Raw genomic sequence first — 25,449 nt, 5'->3', positions numbered from 1 at the left:
GCGCGTGAGGGGGCGGGCCTGGGGCGGCTGGGCCGAGGCCCCGTGTCATTGGCGAAGGGCTGAGGCCGGCGACCATGTCCTGCTGCGGGAGCGGCGCGGGGGGCGCCCGGCGGGGCCTCGGCCGCCTCCTCTTACTCCGTGAGTGGCTCCGGCGCCCCTTGAGGGGGGGTAGGCCTTGTCACGTGATCCCGGGCCTCCCTCTCCTTAACTCTGCCCTTTCCCCCGGGGGGGGGGGAGCGGTGGAAGTATTTGCCCCTCTTCCCTCCCCCACCTTGGGGCTGGCCGCTGTGGAGCGCTTACTTCCGAGTAAACGAGGTCAGGAAAAGACTTTCTGTGCAGGCTGGGCTTGGGTCATCAGGTTGCCAACTCCAGGTTGAGAAATTACTGGAGATTTACGGATAGAGCCTTGGGAGGGTGGGGTTTGAGGACGGGAGAAACCTCAGTGGGCTATAATGCCCCTTGGAGTGCACCTTCCGAAGCTGCCATTTCCTCCAAGGTCTCTCTGTGGCTTGCAGGAGAGTTGCAATTCAGGGAAATTTCCAGCTACCGCCTGGAGGTTGGCAAGCCTTGCTGCAACTCCCCTTTCGTTAGTCAAAAATAATGGATAGACAGACTTGTGATCCAGTAAGCAGCACGATTCGTGGGCTTAGGGTTGCCAGCTCCAGGTAGGGAAATTCATGGAGATTGGGGGGGGGAGTCTGAAGAGGGTGGGCTTTGGGGAGGGGAGGGATTTCAGTGGGGTATAATGTCGTAGAGTCCACCCCCAAACCTGACATTTTCTTTGGGGGACTGATCTTTGTAGTCTGGAGATCAGTTGTAATTCCAGAAGAGCTCATTGTTGACAACCCTATCTTGGGATGAAAGGTGTCTCCCCGCCCCTTGAAAAAGTATGGGTGGACATGAAGAACCCACCCTTTCTTTGACTTTCAAGTCCACCTGTCTAATCCAGCGTTCAAGGAGGCTTCAGGGTTGCAGCTTGTTCATGGGAAAACACGGGGTGACCAGGCAGCTAAGAGTCCTTCAGAGACCCATTTGACTCACTTTGTCTGTTTAGTTTCAGCTGGGTATTCATGTTGGTTGGAAGTAGAAGAGCCCGTTTCGGGTCCAGTAGATTTCCAGGGCATGAGCTTTTGAGAGTCAGAGCTCCCTGTATCAGATACAAGGAGTGGGAAAAAAGGAGGAATCTTTATAATGCCTGAATTATAAAGAATGCTTGATTTTTCTACGCCTCATATATGAAAAAGGGAGCTTTGACTCTTGAAAGCGCATGCCCTGGAAACGTAGTTGTTTTTTGCCTGTTTAGAGAATGCCTCTCCCAAGACCTGCTCCAGACAGCTCACAAGTAAAAAAACGAGTATCATAAAACTGTACAAACAACGATGTAAATTATCCACATTAAAATAAATGGTTGTAGAAGCAGCATAAAATAGCTAGGCTAGAAGCAAGCAGGCCATAAAACATCTGAAGAATCAACTTCATAGCTAGAAGCCTTGGTAAAAAAAAGAAATGCTGTGGAATGGCACTAGAGGGACAGTGAAGTAGGTGTCAGGTGAGCCTCAAGGGGGAGGGCATTCCGCAGGCAAGGTGCCACCACTGAAAATGCCCTGTCTGTCGTTGCCACCTGCTTCACCTCTGAAGGCACAGAAAGCAGAGCTTGAGAGGCAAATCTTAACTGGCAGACGGGACTCCTCACCAATGCAGAAGCAAGCTCTATTGCATTCAGTTGAACTCCTTTTTGAATCAAAACATTGAGAGCTTTAGACTTATTTTGCTGCTTGACCTCATGTTGACCCACCTGGAAATAAAAGTTGCTGAATGGGGTGATTCCTGTGGAACACAGGGGTGTTTGCTTACTTTTGCATAAACACGGATAAGTTCTGGATGGAACCCCAAACACAGAGACTTAAAGACTAATCCAGTTGAAAGGACTGGAAATTGAAACTGTCCATGCTCTGGACTGAGACTTTCAGTAGTTTAAAGATTAACAAATATTCCTTGGTGTATCAGACAATATAGTTTAGACATGCTTATGCCACACTGAATTTTAAGAATTTCAGCCTTTTAATGTGGCCACCGGTATGTAGACAGCAGCCTTATTGTGTGCTGTGGGACTTGCCTCTGTATTATCATGTGTAAGATTATGTTCTAAGTTTGCAATATAATGAGCCGTGAATTGAGAGCGTTCCTCAGAATTTCAGTTCAAAGACTCCACCGCATCCCATAGCAGTGAATTCCATAGGTTAACTATGGTATGTGAGTCTAGTAGTACCTTAAGAGACCAACACGATTTTCAGGGTATAAGCTTTTGAGAGTCAAAGCTCTGTTCTTCAAATACCTTCTTGTGATAAGTTAACTATAGTTGCTTGAAGAAGAACCTTCTTTGGTTAGGCCTTGAATATTTGTCAGTTTTAGTGGCTGACCCTTGATTTCAAGTGTCACGGCAGAAGGAGAACAAATTCTGTTTGCCCCCTCTCAATACTGTGTGCTCGTTGCCCCCTTCCACCTCTCCTACAACTCCAGTTACTCTAAATTCTCTTTTCTTGGCTTGTCTGCCTTGCTTTCTGAGGCAGCTTGGCAGGAAGTAGACAGAGCTTTTCTTAACATGATGTGAAAAGTTTTACCTGTTGAATTTCTCTCCCGTTGGCTATTAGGCAAGACAATGGGGGAATGGCTTCTACCCTCCTGGTGCTTCCTATTGTAATTGTTTGTTTTGTTCTTAGCTGGTGCTGAGTGCTGCAGAGGTGGCCCCATAGGGGCTGTGTCTCTCTAGATCTCTAGCTGCTGCAGTGGAGTGCTCTCAGGCCTTCCATGGTCTACTTTTGGATGATCCATGAGGCCGCGGGGGGTTGGAGGTACAGAGCAGACGGTGATGAAAGCCCCGTTAAAATTAAGTTCCTTCTGCTCTCCAATGCAGTGGTAGAATACAGTTATGCTAACCAGTGGAATAAAAACAAAGGGGTGGGAAATGAATTAAGGGGAAGCTTTTCTAGCTTTGTCCCTTTTACAGGTCATGGTGAGCTAGTGTGACAGTAAGGGAGAGGCAGTTAAAGTGGTGGACTAGGAACTGGAACAGCTAGTTCAAATCTTTCTCTACCATGGAAGCTCAGCAGGTGACCTTGGGCCAGTCACAATCTCTGTTGGCCTAACCTACTTCGCAAGGTGGTTGTGACGATAATGGAGGAGGGGAGGACAATGTGATATGCCGTTTTGGGTCCTGATTGAGGATAAAGAGGGCATATAAATAAAAAACAAACCACAAGTAAATGAACTGACATTTGCAAATTGCAACCGAGAAGGTTGTCTGCCTTACAGCCGAGTTTCAGATCTGAGACCAACAGTTGAAACACACGAGATGAAATACCTAGGTTCAACTCGTGTTCTCTTACCTAAAGGTTTGTCAGGAAGTGTAGGCGTCCTTGCAGCTTAAAGTTTAGCATTTACAGAGGAGGGAAGTGCAGGCATGGGGCGCCTTTCCTCCCACTCTCAAGGTGCATCACGGCATTTTCCCTTCCCCTCACCTGGCCTGGCCCTGCAGAGCGACGCCTGGCTGCACCGGGAGACTCTAAGCTGCAAGGACGCCCGCACTTCCCTCCCTGCTGCTCTGTAAATGCTAAACTTTAAGCTGCAAGGACACCTGCACTTCTCCCTGCTGCACAGTGCTAAACTTTAAGCTGCAAGGACGCCTGCACTGTAAATGCTAAACTTTAAGCTGCAAGGACGCCTACACTTCCTGGCAAACCTTTAGGTAAGAGAACACGAGTTGAATCTAGGTATTTTGTCTCATGTGTTTTGAGCCCAAGTATTCCTGCATCCGGTTGCCTCCTGTTGCCAATCAAGCTCTCGTTGTCTGGAAGGAGACACCTGTTGCTCAGAGCAAGAAGAGGGACAATTTAGCCCCGTCGAGATTGGTGAAGTCGGAGCTGCCATCGCTGAGGGCCAGATCTGAAACCAAATCGTGAGCCTGGGTTTCAGCAAAACGTGTGTGCATTGGTGGTTTGTAATTAATACTAATTTGCATGGCATTTGTGACTTTGACAAACGTTGAGCTTCGGCTGGTGAACAGCGTGTTCTCGTTCAGTACTCAGCTGGTGCCAAACCCCGAATTAAGGCTGTATCAAGTCTTCTTTCTCCCCCCAACGGGCCCTGCATTCCTTTCCTCCTTGCGTCTTTGTCCTTTGTCTTTTAACAGCTATAGCACTGGAGTACGGGATTATTTCTGCAAACAAGGGTTTTGCTATTGTTGGTTTATGCATTATACAACTTGTACCCTGCCCTGCCACAAAGCTCTAGATTTAAAGTGTGCGTGCACACACACACACAGGTTTTTGCCTATTCTTAATTACAGGCAACTAGTGGGTAGCAAAATAGTGCCCTGCAGGAACCCACGTCCTGCTACTTGGCTTGAGGGAGACTAATGGTAACTAGTTCCCAGCTTGTGGAGAAGGTAACTCTTTTGAGGAAGGCTGTGATAACTTCTGCAGACAACCTTAAGATCCCTGCTAGTTGCTTCTGAGCAGTCCTGCTCGATCACTGCATTTGTCGCCCTGGACTGAAAGCTGCAGATGTTAACCCGAATGCTACAGATAATGCAACATCTTTGCTAGTATGATGCCTGGTGTTTGGGGTGCATTTCCTCTTTCCCCCAAGTTAGAAGTTATGTGAAGTAGAAACTGGGTGGGGATGTATGTCTCACCGAAAGAAATTTGGCGAAAGATTGAAATATACGACTTAAGCCTATATGTATTTTGATTTATTGATGCGGCTTACTTTATTAATACCCCGCCTTTCTCCCTAGCGGGGACTCAAAGTGATTTACATCATTCTTCTCTCTTGTATTTTATCCTCTTAACAACCCTGTGAGGTAGATTGGGCTGAAGGAGTGTGACTGGCCCAAGGTCATCCAGCAGGCTTCCATGGCTGAGTGCGAATTTGAACTCGGGTCTCCCAGATCTACACTACCCTGGCTTTCTTTTATTGCTGTAACATAATTAAGAAGCATTGCTCATAATTAATCATATGCAGTTGTACAATTTGGCATATTTATATATTTGGTATATCCCTTAACTGGGCTTTAAAGCCTTAGAGATATCCATTCCTACTTGTGTCTGAAGAAGGGAGCTTTGATTCTCAAAAGCTCACACTCAGAAAATCTTGTTGATCTCTAAGGGGGCACTCCAATCCTGCTGTTCCACTGCAGGCTAGCACAGCTATTCACCTAAACTGTGGTACGTTTATGAAATTTTAAAGTATGAACGCTTTAGTTTTCTACAAGCACGATTGTAAACAAACCCAGTGTCAGAGAGTTGCTAATTGTTGCCACCTATTGCTACCTTAGCGCATGTACCTTAGTATCTTTTGATAAATGTTGGAAACAGACAGCACATGTTTCCTTGTAAGGAAAAGAAAATGTGTTGCTTATATCAAGTTGTAATAGCCACCATATTTGGATACTGAGTTAAACTTTTTACCGTGGATCTACACAGCAGTGTATTGTCCTCATATACATTATAGCATACTAGTTGTGAACAGTTTCAGTCACATCTAAACAGTAAACATATGTTTATTTGTGTGTGTCTATAGAGTACACAGGAAATACCACCGGCTAACGCTATGGAATTATTTACATAAAAATCTTCATATTACACATTCTGAGCGGAGATGTGGGTTTTCTTGGAAAAACTGCATTGTAAAAATTTCTTAATTGAAATGAAAACATAATGTTCAGAAAATTTAAATAACATTAGCAAAAAAAGACAACTATACCATGTACGAGCACTGGTTCATATCCATGCTTTATACCCCACGTTTAGCCCCTCTAAATTTCCAGCACAGCAGCCCCTGATGGCTCTAGGTAAACAAGACTAGATTAATATATGTAGGGCAAAAAAAAATTCCTTGGAAAAATACAGCATTGGAAAATGTTCTGCCTGCCCGCACTGATTTCGAGCAAAGCCTTGTCTTAAACATTTAGCTCGTTTCAAAAGAGACAATATTTTATTGCAGTTTTTATTTAGTGCTCCCACGTCTCCTTTTTTCCTGTTGCAAAAACTGAAGAAAAAGACTTCCGGAGGTGGGAGGGCGTCCAGTGTGAAGTCTTGTTGAACGTTTAACTGAAGAAAGATTATCTGATGCCCGCTGTAATTGTTTTATGGCTTGGAGACATCGAGAAAACCAATAACATGAATCGGCAGTTGGGCAATAAAAGTAAAGTAAGGTGGCATTTTTGTGCCTTGTAGATATAACTCTTTATATTCCTTGCTTCTATGAGTCGTTTTGACTCCTGAATGCTGCGTGCACTGGGCTGAAATGAGAAGCGAACACCCTAGAAGCAGAATTAGTATATTTCTCCTCTCATATTTTCTTGTTATCTTGAGATCTGCCATCAAGTTTGCACTTTGAAAATTTTATATACTTCTTATGTTTGAAACAGTGTACCTTGGTCTAGATTGGAAAAAAAAAACCCTGTTATGTTTATTGAATTATGTCGGAAGTTTCCATTATTGCCCCAACATGTTGCATTTGGTTGTGAGCCGTCATGAAACTCCATAGGGTGGAGTCAAGTTACTTTGCACACGGCCAGAAAAACATTGAGATCTGGAGGTGAAAGCAACCTCCCGAAGGGGCCAGGGCTGCCCTGGGCTAGGCATGAATGTTTTAAGATTGCTGGTTCACTTGGCTCTTGAGAAAACTTTTTTTCATCCTGCATAAACTCTAGGAGAATCTTTTTAATGATCTGTTCAGCTGTAGAACAGACTGCCAGGATGGGGGATGTCTCCTCTTTAGAGATGGGAACGAATCAAAATATGAACGGAAATTCATGACGAACCAGGCTGGTTCGTGGTTCTCGAACCAGCAGTTTGTCAGATCCCATTTCTGATGAACCGGCATGAACTTTAGGCTGGTTCATTTGGTTGGTTTTTTGATTCGTCACTGCAGACAGCCTGGTGCCGATCAATCAGTTTCCTAGGCAACAGGGGATGGACTTCCTGCAGACCTTCTGCTGACCCGCAAGTGACCTCCTGCTGACCCGCAAGTGATGGTTTTCTGACTTGGATGTGCCGTTTTCACCAACCGAACGAACCAGTTCACGAACTGGGGGCAGGTTCATGAAAGTTCGTGGTTCGTGAAATTTGACGAACCACATAGTTTGCCTTTTTTCCTGATTCGTGCCCATCTCTACTCCCCTTCACTGAAGGTCTTTAAGCAGAGCTGTATGGTCTTTTGTTGGCAATGCTGTAGTTGCATATTACTGTGTTGAGCAGGGGGTTGGACTAGATGATGTCTGAGGTCTGTTGCAGCTTCAAGTGTATGTCCACTTGGTGTTTGTTTCCCAGCTGTAATTTAATGCAACAAACTGGGACTTAGACACATACATATGAAGCGGCCTTATAGTGAATCAGGCCCCTGGTCCCTCAAAGTCAGTATTGCCTACTCAGACTGGCAGTAGCTCTCCAGGGTCTCAGGTGGAGGCCTTTCACATCACCTCCTACCCAATTCTTTTAACTGGCAATGCCAGGGATTGAACCTGATACCTTCTGCACGCCATGCAGATTCTGTGCCACTGAGCCACTGCCACTAGTTAATTACAAAGATTTTACAGTCTCACCATATCACCTTTCAGCTGGGTTAACATGCAAAGATTAAAACAGCAGCAGTATGTACTCTCCGAAAGTCACCATTGAAACTTGAAAACCAGCATGACAGGGTGCCAGTGGCACAGCTGCAGCAGCTGCCAGGCCAAAACCCACAGCTCAGTTTCCACAACCTTACCGGGTTCGCTTTCTTTTCACTTGGTGTCCACCAAGAAGCAAGGACAACTGCCATTCTGGCTTCTCAGGGGAAGGGATTTCATAACTCAGAGGTCACCACAGAAAAAAAATCCCACTGCTAACCATGAGAAGTGATTGGCGTACTGAGAGCCAAGGTTTAATGAGCTGATTGCAAAGCCTGGGGTGAAGGGAGGCACTCCCCAAGATAGCCAGATTGCAAGCCACAGAGAGCTTTGCAGCTCAGAGCCAGCTCAGTGAGTTTCAGTCTCAGTGACTGCCCACGGAGAACAGCGTGTGAAGCAGCTTCCGGACTCTCCCGTTGTAACCTTTCCCTCCCTTGGCAAACTGCCGCCACTCCAGGTCCTTCCCAGCCATCTGGAGAACACTCCCTACATGGCCAAGCAAAGTTGGATGGGGCCTTTCTCCCACTCCTGTAGGAGAATCCAGAAGTTTATTTCCCCGTGCGTAGTTCTGCTTTTCCTGAGAGTAATCCGTATGCCAGGGGTCCCCAACATGGTGCCTATGGGCACCGTGGCATCCACTGACCCCTTCCTTGGCCCTTATTAAGTGTTTTTAAAAAGTGGGCCGGGCTTTTTCGCAGCAGCGCTTCTGCTAGGCCATTGGAGATCAGGTTGGCTGTGCAGATTTTTCTTAAAGTTGCTTCAGCCGCAGCTGCTATCACAGCACAAGGATCTTCACTGTGTGACCGAAGGTGTATGCAGGAAAATATTTTAAAACAACATGTTCATTTAAAAAGTCATTCTGTTCAATATTTCAGGCAGAAGCTCTGTTTAAGAGTTTCTGTTAAAGTTCTGTTTCAGGTGGGTAGCCGTGTTGGTCTGTAGAAGAAGAGGAAGATTTGGATCCAGTAGCACCTTAAAGATCAACTAGATTTCCAGGGTATGAGCTTTTGAGGGGAGCTTTGACTCTTGAACGCTCATACCCTGGAAATCTAGTCGATCTTTAAGATGCTACTGAACCCGAATCTTGCCCAACCTCGCACCTTAATATTTTGTGGTTGGCTTTGCCTCCCTCACCAGCCATTTTGTGGTTGTGTCTACCACCCTGTATCAGGACTGTGAAGGTGCCTACAGGCTCTAACAGGCAATGAGCTGTGATAGTGGTTGCTCTTTGTGTAACATCACTTGATCCGAGAACTGCAACTGGACACTCTTAATTGAGCTCCCCTCAGTCTATTGGCAAAAACGGGACGTGGTTGCCACAAAAAAAACGCAAAATGAGATTACCAGTTAAACTTTCCTATTTTTTTTTCCTAGTGCAGAAAAATGGAGTACGGCATTGTTCATACGCTGCAACGCGGAAAAACCTTTACATCACTAAAGATACAAAGGTCATTTGTCAAGGTTTTACTGGCAAACAGGTACGTGTTTGGCTAATCCATTCCTTGTACATTTCTCCTTTGGCGGTGAGTGGCTTTCAAGCTCGGTGGGCGCCAAGAGATTTATTCGCTGGAGAGCACCATGTTGGGGCTGGAGCGCTGGACTAGTAGTGCGGAAGGCTGGGTTGAAGTCTGTACTCTATCCTGAAGCCCGTTGGGTGATTTCAGGCCAATTGCGGGGCTAGATCCGGTGAACTTTTTCACTTGATTTAACCTGTTTCTCTCCTTACTACACCCCTCCCCCATCCCACATGGTTTCTGCCCATGCAGGTCCAGGAATCCCGAGCATGGCCTTTTGGGTGGACCCCCCCTCCCTTTTTTACCAATGGAAAGGTTGGTTGGCTCCAGTCCACTGTCTCTTAGCTTAACTTACTTTATCAGCTTATTGCCAGTGTAAAATGCAGAGGCGGGTGTTTGTGGTTCCGAGCTCCTTGGAGCAATGACAGGATAAAAGTGTAATAAAATGATAGGTTTCTGTTTGAGGCAGCATCCTTGCTTCAAGCTTAGGAGATACATGTATCGTGAAGCCTTCTAATTCATGTTTTAGTATAGTATAGTATGTTTTCCCATTGCTAGGCACTTCCACTTGGACAGCTGTGGCTGCTATGAATTAGGAGTGGCCACCACCATTCACCATTGGCTGGTCAAATGCTTTGCTCAGTTGACCTGTCAGATCCTTAAAGAATTGAGTGTATCAGCAACAAAATCACCAGCAGGTAGATATTAATGCTAATTACAGAAGCAAATAGATTAGCTTAGAGATAGTCAGTGGTTTGGGAGCCACCTGTGCCTCTTTGTCATGCCACCTGTGGCTCTTCTGTGCACTGTTCCCCACGGTGGCACCTTCCTCCATGTTCCAGGAAAGGGGCAAGAACCCTGCCCAATGGGGCTTGGGGCTGGCTGGTTCCTACCTTGAAACAGCCTCCAGAGAGAAAGTAAGTTCCGAGCCTCCTTGAGCTTGCCAGGTATGGAAGGAAGAGGCCCGTTCTCTCGAACATCTCTCACCTTTCTCTGGCCACAGAGAAGAGAAATCATCACCCCCGCCCCCCCGGCAGCCACCTAGGAAAAGAACAAGGTAGCCTCCGTGGTGATGGCTTGCTTCCTTTCCAGGAACTGCTCTCTCCTCTGAGCTGCTGTGCCTTAGGCTAGGGAGAGAGTGGGAAGGCAGACAAGGAAGTCCTACCGAAGGACCCACTAAGGTTCAGCCGTGGTAAGGAGAGGCAAACATGCATGCTTAGAAGTACTTTGGTAATGTAAGATCCGGAGGAGTTAGCCCTGTTAGTCTGTAGTTGCAAAATAGTAAAGAGTCCAGTAGCACCTTTAAGACTAACCAGCTTTACTGTAGCATGAGCTTTTCAAGAAGCACGGCTCTCTTCGTCAGATGCATCTGATGCTGTGGTTCTTGAAAGCGTACGTTACAATAAAGTAGGTTAGTCTTAAAGGTGCTACTGGACTCTTTACTATTTGGGGATTTAAGTGTGCTCAAAAATACATTGGAAATTTAAAGGGATAAAAAAAAAATTGCCCTGGCCTGAGTGGCCCAGGTTAACCCAGTCTTGTCAGATCTCCAAAGCTAAGTGGGGTCAGCTCTGGTTAGTACTTGCATGGGAGGCCACCAGGGCAGTCCAGTGTCGCTACGCGGAGCCAGCCAATGGCAAACAACCTCTGTTGCCTTAACAATGCTATGGGATCACTTTAAGTCAGCCATGACTTAACGACACTTTATACACACACTTAACGTTAATAGTTACATCTTATATTGGGCGTATTTAGGGTGGCACGTGGGATATAAAGTAGTTATGTGGCTCTTGTGATTGACACTAATTGCAGTCGTGGCACTCCACAAGCTGTGGAGTGAGTACCTCTGGGATAAGCGGAAACAGCGTTAACTTCTGAAAAAAGATGTAGTCATTGTAACTTTAGGGTATATTTCTATAAATATGAATAGAATAGTCCTGTACTTTTACTTTCATTCTGAAACACCACTGCCGGCCTGCAGTTCAAAACAGAAATAATTGAAACAGAAGTCGGGGCTAATGGGGGCGGAGGAGGTCGGACCGTTTGGTTTGGGTCTCCAGTTCAAAGGGAACCTCAAATTTGTTCAAAGAATGTTTCTTTTTGATGACTTACTTTGTTTTCCTGTTTGTTTTTTTTTAATGGCAAGTAGCCTCAAAAGTTGGAAGTGGCCCCAGCCTCCCTGAATCTCTGAGCAGGACTTAATATTTTTTTTAAAAAAACGAATCCATTAAAGGCTAAATAGACCATGCCCAGTTTCGAAATGCCTGCAGGTGGCCTGTGGGAGAAACTTTGCTGAGCAGCTAGACTGGCCCCTGACTGCGAGGCTGAGGAACAGCATCTCTTACTCCTGCCATTATGGACAAATAACATAATGAAAACATTCAGAAAGTCATCTGTCCCCTACGTCTAGCAGTGTTCTTGGCTTTGTGGAATACTTAGCCCTTTTTTACTTGAGTCGTTTAGGAGGAGGTCAGCTGTTGCACAGTGGTGAAGTGGTTGGGCTGTGAATCAGCACTCTGCCGGTTCGAATCCCACTACTGCCATGAGCTCAGTAGGTGGCCTTGAATAAGCCACTCCTCTCAGCCCCAGCTCCCCAGCTGTATTGTAGGGATAATAATGACACTAACTTGTTCACCACTCTGAGTGAGGCACTAATCTGTCTTGAAGACCAGTATATAAGTGCAGTTGTTGTTGTTGTTATCAAAGTATTTGATCAACATTCCTGCCCTAGGCTGTAGGGGAAATTAAGACAATCCATCCGTTTGTGGAGGCAACTCCATTTAACACACAAGAGCTGCTTCCTTGGAGAATTGGATCCAGGCAACGGAGGACCTGTGATGCAGACCTGAAGATTTTCCATGTGGTCGTTGGCTCTCGTGTGCGATGTCAGCCATGTGGGACTGCCACCATGCTCGAATGTCTCTCTTGGCTTCTGGATGGCTGCTGTAATATTTGAACTGCCTGGCTCTGTCACTTTTTGCTAAAATGTGCCAAGCTACTCTCCTACGCAGCATTTCTGAATAGGACTGAAAGCCTGGCAGATTAATCCAATTGAGCTGTAGTTGATTGATTCGGGGTGTTGAGGATCAATCTTTAATCTCTGGAGCTGAGTATTAAAGGCTCCGTTATTTGTCTTTTCAGACTACCCCCATTCTAGGGTGCTGTTGCAATAGGGAATGAGAGAACAAATGGTAGTCTTATATTGGCTTAGATATACGAGGTAATTTTTGTTTGTTAAATTGTTATAAAATTTAATCTCTCAACAGGGTACCTATGGTAAGGTGTTGGAAATATGCAAATGCTGTTTCAGTGCAGTTGATTAATAAGCTAAAAGGCATCTGATTGCTAAACAGCACTTTAACTAGTTAGAAGTCCTACTTCAGCAGACATTTACGCTTCAGTGGAGAAAAAGGGAAGCCGTCTTTTCTGTTCCGTGCCTGTCTGTACTGCAAACGGCATCTTCTAATTATAGCCTCTCATTCCTCACTTAATGTTTGGAAGTAGTTCCAGAGGAGTTAGCCGTGTTAGTCTGTAGTTGCAAAATAGTAAAGAGTCCAGTAGCATCTTTAAGACTAACCAACTTTATTGTAGCATAAGCTTTCGAGAACCACAGTTCTCTTCATCAGATGTTTGGAAGTGTTTTTTCCATCGTGGACTGCTGGTATGTAAGTCTTAATTTTATGGTCACTGGGAAGTATTTCTAGGCTGTCGATTTGTGCATTAGCAACTTCCAAACTGATGAAGATTGCGGAATGGAGCATCGGCATATTTGGTGTACTGCAGCCTTCTTATTCAGAGTAATTATGACCCTCTTCAGATGGTACCCTTTAAAATTGTAAACTGGGGAATTCCTTGTTTACATGCTTCTCCTCTCATCAAAACCCCGAAAAGTCTTCCCTGCAGGTAGAAATACAGCTTCCCAGGGCACTGAAATTATAGCCTGTCTCTGATTCTGATGTGCTGGTTACTGTGCTCTTGTACTACTCCTGTTAATTTCTTGCCCGTTCGTTTTCTGCTTTGCTCACTCTTTTTTTGTATCCGGTTTGTATGTCTTTTGCAGGGTACCTTTCACAGTCAGCAGGCGCTGGAATATGGCACCAATCTAGTGGGAGGAATTTCGCCGGGCAAAGGGGGCAAAACTCATTTGGGGCTTCCCGTCTTTAACTCAGTGAAGGAGGTAATATTACATATTACAGGGCAGAGGGAGGTGAAAAGTTAGGCTTTGCTCCTAAACATAGTTTTTTTGCTCACTCCCAGGAGAAGGGGAATGATTTCCACAAGCTCTCACTTCAGACCCTGCTTCCCCCCCACCCCTCCACTCCCTTTTTGCAGAGGTCTACTAATCTTCGAGGGCAGGATTAGTAGCTGCAGTATTAATTTGTGTTTTCAATGCATTTGTTTGCCACCTTTATAGCTGATTTAGGGTTTCCAAGGGGGGAGCTTAGAAAGTTCCCTTCCGCAAGCACTGCTGCGATCATAAAGTGTAAGATCTGAGCCCTAAACCGAAGGCTTGTCCTTGATCTTGGAGATCTCATGAGCTAACCTGCTCATTTCAGTGGACGGACCCGATCCTTGCATGCATGTTGAAAACAACGGGGAAGCCGATCCCTGTGTGGAGCAGCACTGGAACTGTTGCTCCCAGAACAGAACACAGGAATCTCAGGCTGACATTTAATGTCAGATGAAGGCTCCTTAGATTGGAGAAAGGCTTCCTACTTGGGCCAAAGGGAAAGGTGGGGCATAAATATTTTTTATCAATAAATGAATGAATAAACTGTGCTCAGTGGAGTGGCAAGATAGGGGTAGGATCCCTGCTAGTGAGTTAGTGGCAGAAGTGAGATTTGTGGCTTGTGGGCAGGTTCCGTGCATGAGACCAAGGCTGGCTTGTACCCTGTGCCCTCACGTCTCTGCCAGACCTCCAGCTATGTAGTTTTAAGTAGTAGCAGTCCATATGCAGAGTTCCTAAGAATCTAGACTTTGTCAAAATATCCAAGCAACGAAAAGGGAATTCTGCATTCAGGTGACAGTGTGTTATATCGAACATTTTAACAAAGTGGATTTATTTCCCATTCATATCATTGCGTCATAGGCAAAACAACAAACAGGAGCGACCGCCTCTGCGATATACGTGCCGCCTCCATTTGCCGCTGCCGCCATCAACGAAGCCATTGATGCGGAAATCCCCCTGGTGGTGTGCATCACTGAAGGTATTCCCCAGCAAGACATGGTTCGGGTTAAGCACCGATTGCTTCGTCAGAACAAGACACGGCTCGTTGGCCCAAACTGCCCAGGAGTCATCAACGTAAGGGCTCGGGTGACCTTCAAATGAGTCAGGGTCCCAAATGAGATTTTTTTTTTCTTTGCAAAATGGAGGCCTGTAGATTTTTGCTACAAGTTCCTTTTCATTAGGACGCTGGCTTCCGCTCCAGTATTTTCCCTCTGGTTATAGTTGGTTTAACATGTTAGGTTGGGAAATGGCGAGACAGAGACTGAAATCTCCCTTAAGTGGTAGGACTTGTTAGGTGCCAAATCGCTGCCTCTTAACTCTGTTATGGGGGGGTACAACCAATGTGTGTCTAGCTATTTTGGATAGCCCTTTTCATTATGCCATGAGAAGGCAATGATGATGATAATACTTAGTATTTGTGTAACGCTTCTGGCATTAGAAAAGAGCAATTCAGTAGCACCTATCAGACTAATACAATTTGTGGTAGGGTGTGAACTTTCTTGAGCCACAGCTCACTTATTCCTGAAGAAGTGAGCTGTGTCTCATGAAAGCTCATACCCCACCACAAGTTATGTTAGTCTTACAGGTGCTACTGAACTCTTGCTCTTTTCTGCTGCTACAGACAGACTAATATGGAGATGATCTTATCTCCACTTTTGGCATCAAAAGCAGTTCATACACACTGTCACGTTGTAGCACATTCAAGACCCTTGCAGGGACAGGCCGATGCTGTTACCCACAAATTTCTGATTTGGGGGGGGGGGGAGCAAACGAGGCTGAGAGAAAGAGTAACTTTGCTGAAGACCAGATAGTGCGGTGGATCCAACCGTCCTCCAAGTAGCCTTCCTCCAGCTGCAGTGGCTCTTCCGCCAGTGGAAGAAGAACCATTGAATGTCAGAGGAAAGCTCCTTAGATTGGAGAAAGGCTTCATAATTGAGCCAACAGGAAAGGCGGGGCATGATTATTTTTATAAATAAATGAATGAATAAACTACGCTCAGTGGAGTGGCAGGACAGGGGTAGGATCCACCCTAGTGGGTTAGTGGCAGAGGTGAGATTTGAATCAGAGACCTGTGCTCAGCCCCTGTGCCACTCCCGATCCACACATCAGTAACGTCCCTATATCTGTTACAGCAGACAAGCTTCTCTGACTGGCGGCTTGCTAGCTGCAGTTAAGTCCTTTCTTGAAAGCATCTGGTGAAGTCTGGAAGCCTACTGCAATTTTTTTATTTACTTCACCCACAACAACCATACTTCACTTATACTTCGCCTGTCTCCCCAGTGGAGACAAAGTAGCTTATGGTTGTGGGTTTTCCAGGCTGTATCGCCGTGGTCTTGGCGTTGTAGTTCCTGACGTTTCGCCAGCAGCTGTGGCTGGCATCTTCAGAGGTGTACCACCAAAAGACAGAGATCTCTCAGTGTCACAGCAGCTTATATTGTTTTCCTGCTCTTTATTTTAGCCTCACAACAACTCTCTAAGGTAGGTTAGACTGAGGGCATGTGACTGGCCCAAGGTCACCCGGCAAACTTCTGTGGCAGAGCGGGGATTTGAACCAGGTTCTCCAAGATCCTAGTCCAATACTCTAACCTCTGCACCACAGTGGCAGCTGTAGCATGGGTTCTGTGTGTGCAGGAGTGCCCATGAGGCCTCACAGGGTTTGGTGGCATCCTCGGGACCTGAGTGCGTGGTTCCCCTTGTACTCTGCAAAATACAGTGGTATGCTGTGGGCATGCAGAGGTTTGCAAGCAAGCGAGTCACTGTGGGGAAGGGTTTGACATCTGTCGGAAGTTTAAAAAAGTTTTCTATCAGTTCCATGATTCATGATATGGAAGTGAAATCTGATCAGACTCCTGTTTTGGTTTCCGTTTTTTCCAGCCCGGAGAATGTAAAATCGGCATCATGCCTGGCCACATTCACAAGAAAGGCAGAATTGGTAAGATCTTGATGGTTTTGATGAACCTTGAAATTGAAGGTGCGTTTATCCCATCGCAGTTTTATTGTACATTCGGCAGACTTCGCCCCTGCGCCTTAACAGTGGTGGCTCCTCACATTCACATGCTGACCAAATTGACCAGGACATATCTGTGTTGACACATCCAGTGCTGCTGGAACAGTGCCCTGCTGCGTCTTGCTTGTACCGGCAGCTGGATTCAGGGACAAGCACTCCGGGCCATAAAAAATAAAATTCTTGTACAGGAAATGGTTGTATTTTGCCATTCACTGCAGTCTGGTATTCTCATGCTTCAGCAGATGGTTTGGTTGCAGGAGGAGGCCGACTTCTGAGTCAGTCTCAGTTATGTCCTGCCTTAAAACATTTGCTGAAAGATGAAAGCCTCCAACTTCAGTGTGGAGGAGGTGACAAATGCCAGCTGGCTGGAAATGAGAATTTATCCCCGGTGTGGCTTGCGTTCTTCTTTATGGCTGATCCCCGTATTTATTTCTGGGTTCGTTGGGGGATAGCGCATTGTGCCTGTTCAGCGTATGTCAGAGACAGAAACATGCAACCATAAACACCTTGCAGCGCCTTGCTTGGAGAACTCTTGAAGACTCGTTGGCTGGAACTGCAGTCTAGAATTTAGATTTTATTGTATGGAGTTGTCCTGTTCAAAATTGGTTTCCATCCCACCGATGATTGAAATCAGGGCTTTTTTTCAGCGGGAATGCAGCGGAACGGAGTTCTGGCACCTCTTGAAAATGGTCACATGGCTGGTGGCCCCGCCCCCTGATCCCCAGACAGAGGGGAGTTTAGATTGCCCTCTGCACCACTGGAGCGGCGCGCAGAGGGCAATCTAAACTCTCCTCTGTCTGGAGATCAGGGGGCGGGGCCACCAGCCATGTGACCATTTTCACCTAGGGCGATTTAAACTTTAGAAAACTCCCCCTCTTGTTCCAGCTGACCCCAAGTGACGTCATTGTACGGTCCTGAGTTCCACCACTGAGTTCCACCACCTCTTTTCCCAGAAAAAAAGCCCTGATTGAAATAATGTGTGGAGGGGTGGAGTCCGTCCCGCTTGAGTTTTTGGTGCTCTTATTTGATCTCTGGTACAAACGCAACATTGGGGCAGGGGCCTGTGAGTCAGCAGTAGAGCATCTGCTTGGCATGCAGAAGGTCTCAGGTTCAGTCCCCCGCATCTCTGCTTAAAACGGTTCAGGAAGTAGGTGATATGAAAGACTTCAAGCCCAGACACTGGAGAACTGCTGCCCGTCACAGGAAGGCAGATTAACCCTGACAGACCATTGTTTTCACTTGAGATAAGGCAGCTTTATCTGTTCAGGTGAATAATTCTCTGTTGCATCGTGTTGCTTTCTCATCAATGGGCTGCAGCTGATGGGAAACAATCATTATTGGCCATTTCCTAGGTCCCCCAGTGCAGGTTGGACTGAATTGGGCTGTTACGGTTTGGAGGTTCCTGTTGTATTGAGGCTCTGAAATTCATAATTCAGACTGAATGTTCGGTGTCTTGTTTATGGCCCTTGGGGCATACAAACTAAGATATGCTAAGGCCGGCCCGCCACTTATTTCAAAATACTCTCCCCTCCTTCCTGTTCAGGTATTGTATCAAGATCTGGAACTCTAACGTATGAAGCGGTTCATCAGACCACTCAAGTAGGGCTGGGACAATCCTTTTGTGTCGGTGAGTTTCTCTTCTTTCTCCTTGCTGTTTCTAATAGCAGACTAGCTGGTCCCCCGCAGATAGTAGCATCCACGCATCGGGCCACCCATAGATGAGGTGGGCACCACTGCTTACTCAGACTCCTTGGGTGTGCAGAAAAATAAGGGTTTGGAAGTTGCCAGAAGGAAAAGAAAATCTCAACAACAACAACAAAAAGGCCAATGAGGAGTGAAAACGTTTCAGGAGAAGTGGAAAGTTGACCGGATGAGCCAGTTAAAAGGAGGGAGGAGAGATCGGGGGCTTCGGCAGACTGATAGCTCAGAGAATCCTAGAGGGGCCATTTCTAAACTGTTCCCTTCTTCCATGACTTTTCATGCCCTCTCGTGTGCAATGTGTGCTTTTGGGAGCAGGGGGGGAATGACTTTTGTATATAAAGAAGCACATTTGTAGAAACTAGCGAGAAACTCTCTCTACTCTCCTCCTCCCCCTTTCACATTTTGTTTGTAATTTGCTATTTGAGAGCATGTTTTGATAGGTAGATCGTATTATTCATTTATTTATTAGGCTTATAGTCCACTCTCCCCACAATGCAGACTCAGAGCGGATCACAACCCGATTAAAACACTATACAATAAATAACGCATAGCTAAAAGCAATTTAAAACTGGCAGCAACATTTAAAAAGACAGTGGATTTCACAGTCCTGCAAGATCACTGGGTCTACAGAGGCTAATACACAGCAATGAGCTAAAAACCAGGGGGGGGGTCTCTCCCCCCCTCGGTAGGAGGCCTGCCCGCCTCAACTACCAAAAGCCTGGCAGAACATCTCTGTCTTACAGGCCCGGTGGAATGCTAAAAGATCCCGCTAGGCCCGAGTTGTCTCAGACAGAGAGTTCCACCAGGTTGGGGCCAGGGCCGAGAAGGCCCAGGCCCTGGTCGAGGCAAGACGGATCTCCTTGGGGCTGGGGATCTCCATAAGATGTTTCCCTTCTGAGCGAAGTGCCCTCTGGAGTATATAGGGTGAGAGGTGGTCCCGAAGGTATGTTGGTCCCAGTCCACTCAGGGCCTTAAAGATCAAGACCAGCACCTTGAACCTGATTTGGAACTCTACTGGGAGCCAGTGCAGCTGGCGCAAGAAAGGTGTCGTATGGGCCCAGAACAGCATCCTTGTCAAGAGCTGTGCCGCTGCATTCTGGACCGTGTATTATCTACTCTGTAGATAGTATGTATGTAGTGTGTATTTATATGTCTGTTTTGTTTAAATGATGAGTCATCCAAGCGGGCCCCTAAAAGTGGCACATTCCTCATCATCATAGCTGTCTTTGAATCCCTTCAGGAATTGGAGGAGACCCATTCAATGGAACAAATTTTATCGACTGCCTGGAGGTCTACCTGAAGGACCCAAATACCGATGGGATTATCCTGATAGGTGAGATCGGTGGAAATGCTGAAGAAGATGCTGCTGAATTCCTTAGGAAAAACAACTCCGTAAGCGAAACTGTTTCTAAATGAATATTACGCACAGATGTTGTTATTCTTGAGAAGAGAGTGGATAAGTCCTTTAAAACTTATCTAGTTGCTCTCAACATTTTAAAGGCATGGGGTTAGATGGGAAAGTGCCATTTTGCATGCAGAAAGATGCCCACAGAAGAGCTATTTTTACACCTCTGGTTAGAATATTGCATGAGAAAAGTGAAACAAAAGGTGGTGTTCTCCTTATATGCTTTCTTGAGGAAGCCAGAGGGCTGCAAGAGGGCCTAGATCTAGCACTTCCCAAGCTCATGTGAGCGCTTGGGAGCCATTGCTAGAGGCTGTTGTCTTTCCGCTCCCTATCTCTTGGTCCAGTTCATTGTGGATCTAATTGAACCTTGAATGTATGCAAACTGCTCCCCTTGTAACTTCATTTGCAATTACAGCATACAGAACTACTGTGGTTTTAATGTAAGATGCTAAGAGGACTCCCAGCCTAACTGGTGACTCTCCTCCCAGCCTGTGCCAATCAGCCCCTTTTCTTCTGCTGGGGTCTTTTATGCACCTTCTTTTGGCCACCCCCAACTGACTCTTGAAGAGACCCTTTCTCCCAAGGAGATCTCTATAGCAGAGGTGACTTTTCCTCCACAGGGAGCTAGTGCTGGTTGACAGTCTCCCTGTGCATTCCTTCACTACCCCTGCAGGCCCTCTTCCCTCTGCCCTGCAGTTGTATCGCTGCCTCCCTTAGCGCTGCACGCCTGCTCTCCCCTTCTTCCCAGCGGTTAGGGTGCCCTGGAGTATGCCAAACCTGCTCCACATCTTCTTCCTCAGGGTCAAGGTGGTGTGGTGCATGCCACAGCAGCTCTTCTCCCTCAGTGTCAGAATGCACCAGGTTATAACAGATAGTAAGGCTGCATTATATACTACACTGATTATGCTACCTTGAGGAGCTAAAATAAATAGCTTTCTTCTGTCTCCTGCTATTTTACCATGCTACATAAAGTTGTGTGTGCGCAAAGCAAGGGTTTTGCAATTCCAGATAGACACATCCTTACCCTATCAGGTAAATTAGGCTAAGTGTGTATGTCTGGTCCATAGTCATCCAGCAAGAGGTAATCCGGGCCAGGAAACCCCTATTCCCTTCTTCTTGACCCTGCAACTTCCATCATCATCTTGAAGTTGGTGGCCAATTTTCAAACTACTGGCTTTATTTTTCTGATGAGTTATGCCTGCTGGAAACAAACAGATGGACAGACCCATTTTTTATTATTGTAGATTTATTTCATTTATACCCCAGCCCCCCCAATCCGAACAAAAAGCAGCTCACAACATCCTCCCCCGCTCCATTTTATTTTCACAACAACCCTGCAAGGTAGGTTAGGATGGGAGAGAATGACCAACCCAACGTCCCTCAACAAGCTTCCGTGGCAGAATGGGGATGTGAACACAGGCGGTGGGTGGCCAGTTTCAGACTCCAAGCTTCACTTCCTGATGAGTTACGGCTCCTACAAACGGAGAGTGGTTGCTGCTATATGCACTGCAAGCAAAGGTTTCTCTGTGGCAGGCAGAACTCCGAGTGGTCCTTAAGGTAGGCTCGGTCCCAGAGCCAGAATATCACAAAAACAGCAAAAAGCACCAAAGTCAACTTTCTAACTCTTTCTCATGTAGGTTTCTTCCTGAAATCTCAGATGCTGAAGCTGGGTCCAGTAATCAGGATTGCTTAAATATTTTGCTTGTATTTCATAGCTTGCTCACCATTTGTTCTGTACAGGAATTCTGTTGCCTATATCTGCATCTTTTTTTCCCTGTCTGGAGTCCTGACTCCTTCAGCATCACTTCTGTATCCGCTTTCTTGAACTTAGATGTCTACTTGTTGGCTGGCTGTGCTTTCTTGGGCTACTTTCGCTCCTTCCTTTTTTCCATGTACCCCATTGTCTTTTCTCACAGGGTCCGGACTCTAAGCCGGTCGTCTCTTTCATTGCCGGAATCACCGCTCCTCCCGGCAGAAGGATGGGTCATGCCGGGGCCATCATTGCTGGGGGGAAAGGGGGAGCAAAAGAGAAGATTGCTGCCCTGCAGAATGCTGGTGCGGTTGTCACTATGTCTCCTGCTCAACTCGGCTCCACTATCTACAAGGTTAGTGAAGCCGGTCTCGCGAGCTGGTGGGAATTGCGCCCTTTGTCAGTGAATGACTAGAGTTCTGCGGAGCTTGTCTTTAAAAAGAAATAAAAAACCCCAGAAATTAGCACCGGACTGTAGAAAAATATCAAAAACAGACTATATAACAGAAAATAACATTAGATAGTAAACATAATATCGAAAACAAAATATGTAACAAACTATTAAAACTACAGAATAATACAACAAAAAGTAACATTAAAAATAGACATACTATCAAAAACAATATATAGCAAAGAGGTGTTTTGATTGCTTTCTGGGTCTGCTGTGTTCCCACCTCCAAAGCTGTTAATGTTGTATGGCTAAGAGAGCTAACTCTACTGAGCAACAGAAGTCCTGTCATCCTTGAATGTTCAGATATTTTTTGTGTGCAGAGGTTTCTTGCATAAAAGGCTCTGCAAGGCTTTGGGGAGCAGAGAGCAAGAGAAACCCGGGTTGATAACCTCACGACCTGTCTCCTGAAGTGCTGTCTTGATTCACTGTAGCATTATAAAACTTTCTCAGTCTCTTGCCACCCTGTGAAAGTCAGCAGAGGTTGCATAATGTGTTGTTTGACCAGAGTGGTCTCTGCCACAACCTCCACCTGACAGACAGGCCCTAAGTGGCTTCTGAGAGTAGTAATTCCAGTATACAAGAGGAAAACGGGGGGAAATCATGTGACTTTTATTGTCCCTTTTTGTATAGGAAAGTGAGGATGGTTAAGCTCAGAGGCTAGAAACTCTTTATAAGTGGAACAAACAGTATTTGCTGGGCCCGTTCAGTTATGAGGTTTCCGTTGACAATTCGGGAGTGTGAGAACACTTATCAGCCAAGCTTTTATTCTTGAGTTGAATCTTTGGCCTTGCTTCAACCACACAGTATAAGTGTGAGAGCTCCTACTGGAAATTCCAGTTCTTTAGCCAGCTTTCCACAGAAACTAGCCTCTGAGACATTTACTGTCTTCTCATTAAAATATTCACTAGACCTAGTCTGCTTTCTCCCAAAACTGGGCTCCGATACAACACAACCTCTCAAAAGCGGTCACTGAAATTAGCCTACTTTCTCCTGAAAGCCAGGCCCTGAGACCTAGCCCTGAGTGGAACCCTCCAGTTTCATTCCTTTGAAGTAGAGATGGGCATGAACCAGAAAAAAACGAACCATGCAGTTTTTGGTTCGTTGCATTTCACAAACCACGAACTTTCACGAACCTGCCCCAGTTCGCGAACCGGTTCATTTGGTTTGTGAAAAACATCACAACCAGGTCAGCAAATCGTCACTTCCAGGTCAGCAGAAGGTCACTTCTGGGTCAGCAGAAGGTCTGCAGGAAGTCCATCCCCTGTTGCCTAGGAAACTGATTGATCAATTTCACCAGTCTGTCTGCAGTGACGAACCAAAAAATGAACCAAACGAACCAGCCTAAAGTTCATGGCGGTTCATCAGAAATGGGCTCTGACGAACCACGTGAGTCTCCTTTGTCAGATATGAGGAGTGGAAAAAGGCAGAGGGTGGGAAGGGTATTGTAAATAGGGCAGTCGTTCTCTCTCAGCTTCACTTACCGCACAGGATGTTGGTTGTATGCCACCTTGAACTCATTGGAAGAAGGGCGGGATAAAAAAAAGTGATAACAAAAACTCACTCATAGTTGGATCTTATTTATATCCTGCCTTCTTTTTCTCAAAAAGGCGTCTGCTAACAGATACAGCTTGGTGAAAGCTGGCCGATCGAAGACACCTTGGCATCTCTCCCTCCATTTCCTGCATAGTGGAATCTGAGAGGCCAAGGCCCAAGAGGCAGCTGGGCAGGCTGCAGAAAGGAGGCTCCTCCTCCCTTCCTCTCCTTTTCCCGGATGCTTGCCTGTTGGGATCATAGATGAAGGGGCTTAATTTACCAAAACTTACAGTTTCTAGTGATCTCCCCACCACAGTAGGCAGCAGCTACCTGCTCTTGGGCTACGGTGGGCTCTCTGTGACACTAGAGCAGCAGATCTTCAATAATAATAATAACATTCAATTTATATACCACCTTTCAGGATAGCTTAGCACCCACTCAGAGCGGTTTACAATGTATGTTGTTGTTTTCCCCACGACAATCACCCTGTGAGGTGGGTGGGGCTGAGAGAGCTCTGAGAGAGCTGTGACTGACCCAAGGTCACCCAGATGGCTTCAAGTGGAGGAGTGGGGAATCAAACCCCATTCTCCAGATTAGAGTCCTGCCGCTCTTAACCACTACACCAAACTAGCTCTCCATCTTTTCCTGCAAAAGCTCCACTGTTACATGAGCAGATCCAATGTTACCAAGAGGGGCAGGGCAGGCAAACATTGGGGACGAGATTCTGAGAATGCGTTTGGGGAGATCATGTCCTTTGGGGTGTTTGTCACTTGCTGGCTCCTGTACTTAAGAGCCCTTTATTAAGGTCCACACAAAATAAGAAACCTCTCTCGCGAATTCTGTAATGGAGAAGGAGCAATTGCCTACTAGCCTGTCTCAGCTCTCATGAAACTTTCTTTCCTTTTTATCCCCAAAGGAGTTCGAGAAGAGAAAAATCCTGTAGAAAGAGGCCTCGTTGGAACGTGCCATTACTGAAATGCCAGCACAACCCGTTGCCTCCTGCCTTTCTCCGTCCTCCTCACGCGCTAATTTTTCTTTGCCTGAATACAGCCGTCATCTGTTTTCTGAATTCAGTTTTAAAGCCACAAGGTTTATTTCAGTGGCTCCTCTGTTCAGGCGTGATTGTACATCATAGAAAACAAATAAATCTACCACTAAACTTGATTTATTTGAAACCCTGAAGCTTGGTTCTCTCTTTATTTTGTTTTGTTTATCAAATAATTTAAAGGCTATCAAAAGCCAATCGCTAAACTAGCTGGAAATATTCTGGGTACGTATATTTTAAACTGCCATTGCTTTTTGATCTGTGGTGTTACAGGGAAGTCTTTTGTCATCCACAAGCCGCTGGTTCTGCACATCTGGTGATGTTCAGTTTTATGTAAAGCAAGTTCTTGAATTTTTCTGATCCACATATTTATGGAGAGAACGGCGTACTTGTTCATACAGGGCACTTATCTGTTTCCATGTTAAGACCATCCTTCTTTCAAAGTAGACAGAGATGGTTTGCCCAAGAACTCCAGTGAGCTTCATGACCAAGTGGGAATCGAAAGGCCTAGCCTCGCTCACGTTGGAGATGTGGGGGGGGGCTACTTGTTAGATAAAAAGACAGAAGTAAAAATCGGAAATGTCAAAACAGGGCATTTTGAGAAGGAACAAATCAAGGTGTTTCAGACTGCACTCTTTTTTAAAAGTAAAGGCGTGCCAACATAAGAAATCTGATCTTGTTTTGTTTTGGAAGTCCCACGGAGTTTCAAAAGCCGGTATTGAAACATCTGAGTGGATGAGTCAAGTTGGGGGAAGGAAGTCAAACTTTAGCTGGTTCAGTAATTAAGCATGCACTTTGCCTGCAGAAGATCCACTTTCTAGTATCTCCAGTTAAGGGATCTATAATAGCAGCTCCTGGAGATGTGACCCCTCTGTGCTTCAGACCCTGGAGAGCTTCCGTTGTCAGGCAGTGTTTGCCTATAAACCAACAGTCTGGTTTAAACCCACTTCTTGCCGCATTTAGGACCCCAAATCATAGCTCTTAGGGAAAATTTATGGTGCTTTGTAAATTGTAGATGGAATATTTTTCCGGCCCGTGTAGAGTGTTCAGTTTTTGTGTTTTGAACTAGTAAGGAGTTGCTTCAATTAAAGGAGAAAGGGAACACTTCTACTGATGATATTTTTCCTTTTAAATTACTAATGA

The 25,449-nt window shown here is 45.9% G+C and overlaps 1 protein-coding gene across 1 annotated transcript; it reads left to right on the top strand.

The window, feature by feature from the left end:
* On the top strand, nucleotides 1-24,443 carry SUCLG1 (succinate-CoA ligase GDP/ADP-forming subunit alpha). The gene is made up of 9 exons (XM_054990427.1): nucleotides 1-138; nucleotides 9,047-9,150; nucleotides 13,247-13,363; nucleotides 14,276-14,488; nucleotides 16,289-16,346; nucleotides 17,965-18,048; nucleotides 19,363-19,514; nucleotides 21,444-21,632; nucleotides 24,178-24,443. The coding sequence occupies exons 1-9, from the start codon at nucleotides 75-77 to the stop codon at nucleotides 24,202-24,204; spliced, it is 1,008 nt and encodes a 335-aa protein (XP_054846402.1). The 5' UTR covers nucleotides 1-74; the 3' UTR covers nucleotides 24,205-24,443.
* Nucleotides 24,444-25,449: the final 1,006 nt, after the last annotated feature.

The sequence above is a fragment of the Eublepharis macularius genome, chromosome 10 (genome assembly GCF_028583425.1).
Source record: "Eublepharis macularius isolate TG4126 chromosome 10, MPM_Emac_v1.0, whole genome shotgun sequence".
Classification (NCBI taxonomy): Eukaryota; Metazoa; Chordata; class Lepidosauria; order Squamata; family Eublepharidae; genus Eublepharis; species Eublepharis macularius.
The sequence above is the reverse complement of the archived record's forward strand: the minus strand, read 5'-3'. Positions and strand labels throughout refer to the sequence as shown.

Bases quoted from the DNA above. Each gene is read 5' to 3' on its own strand.
- SUCLG1 (XM_054990427.1), top strand. From the start codon at position 75: ATGTCCTGCTGCGGGAGCGGCGCGGGGGGCGCCCGGCGGGGCCTCGGC. The intron at 14,489-16,288 runs GTAAGGGCTCGG...CGTTTTTTCCAG, and splicing joins ACTGCCCAGGAGTCATCAAC to CCCGGAGAATGTAAAATCGG. The intron at 16,347-17,964 runs GTAAGATCTTGA...CTTCCTGTTCAG, and splicing joins TCACAAGAAAGGCAGAATTG to GTATTGTATCAAGATCTGGA.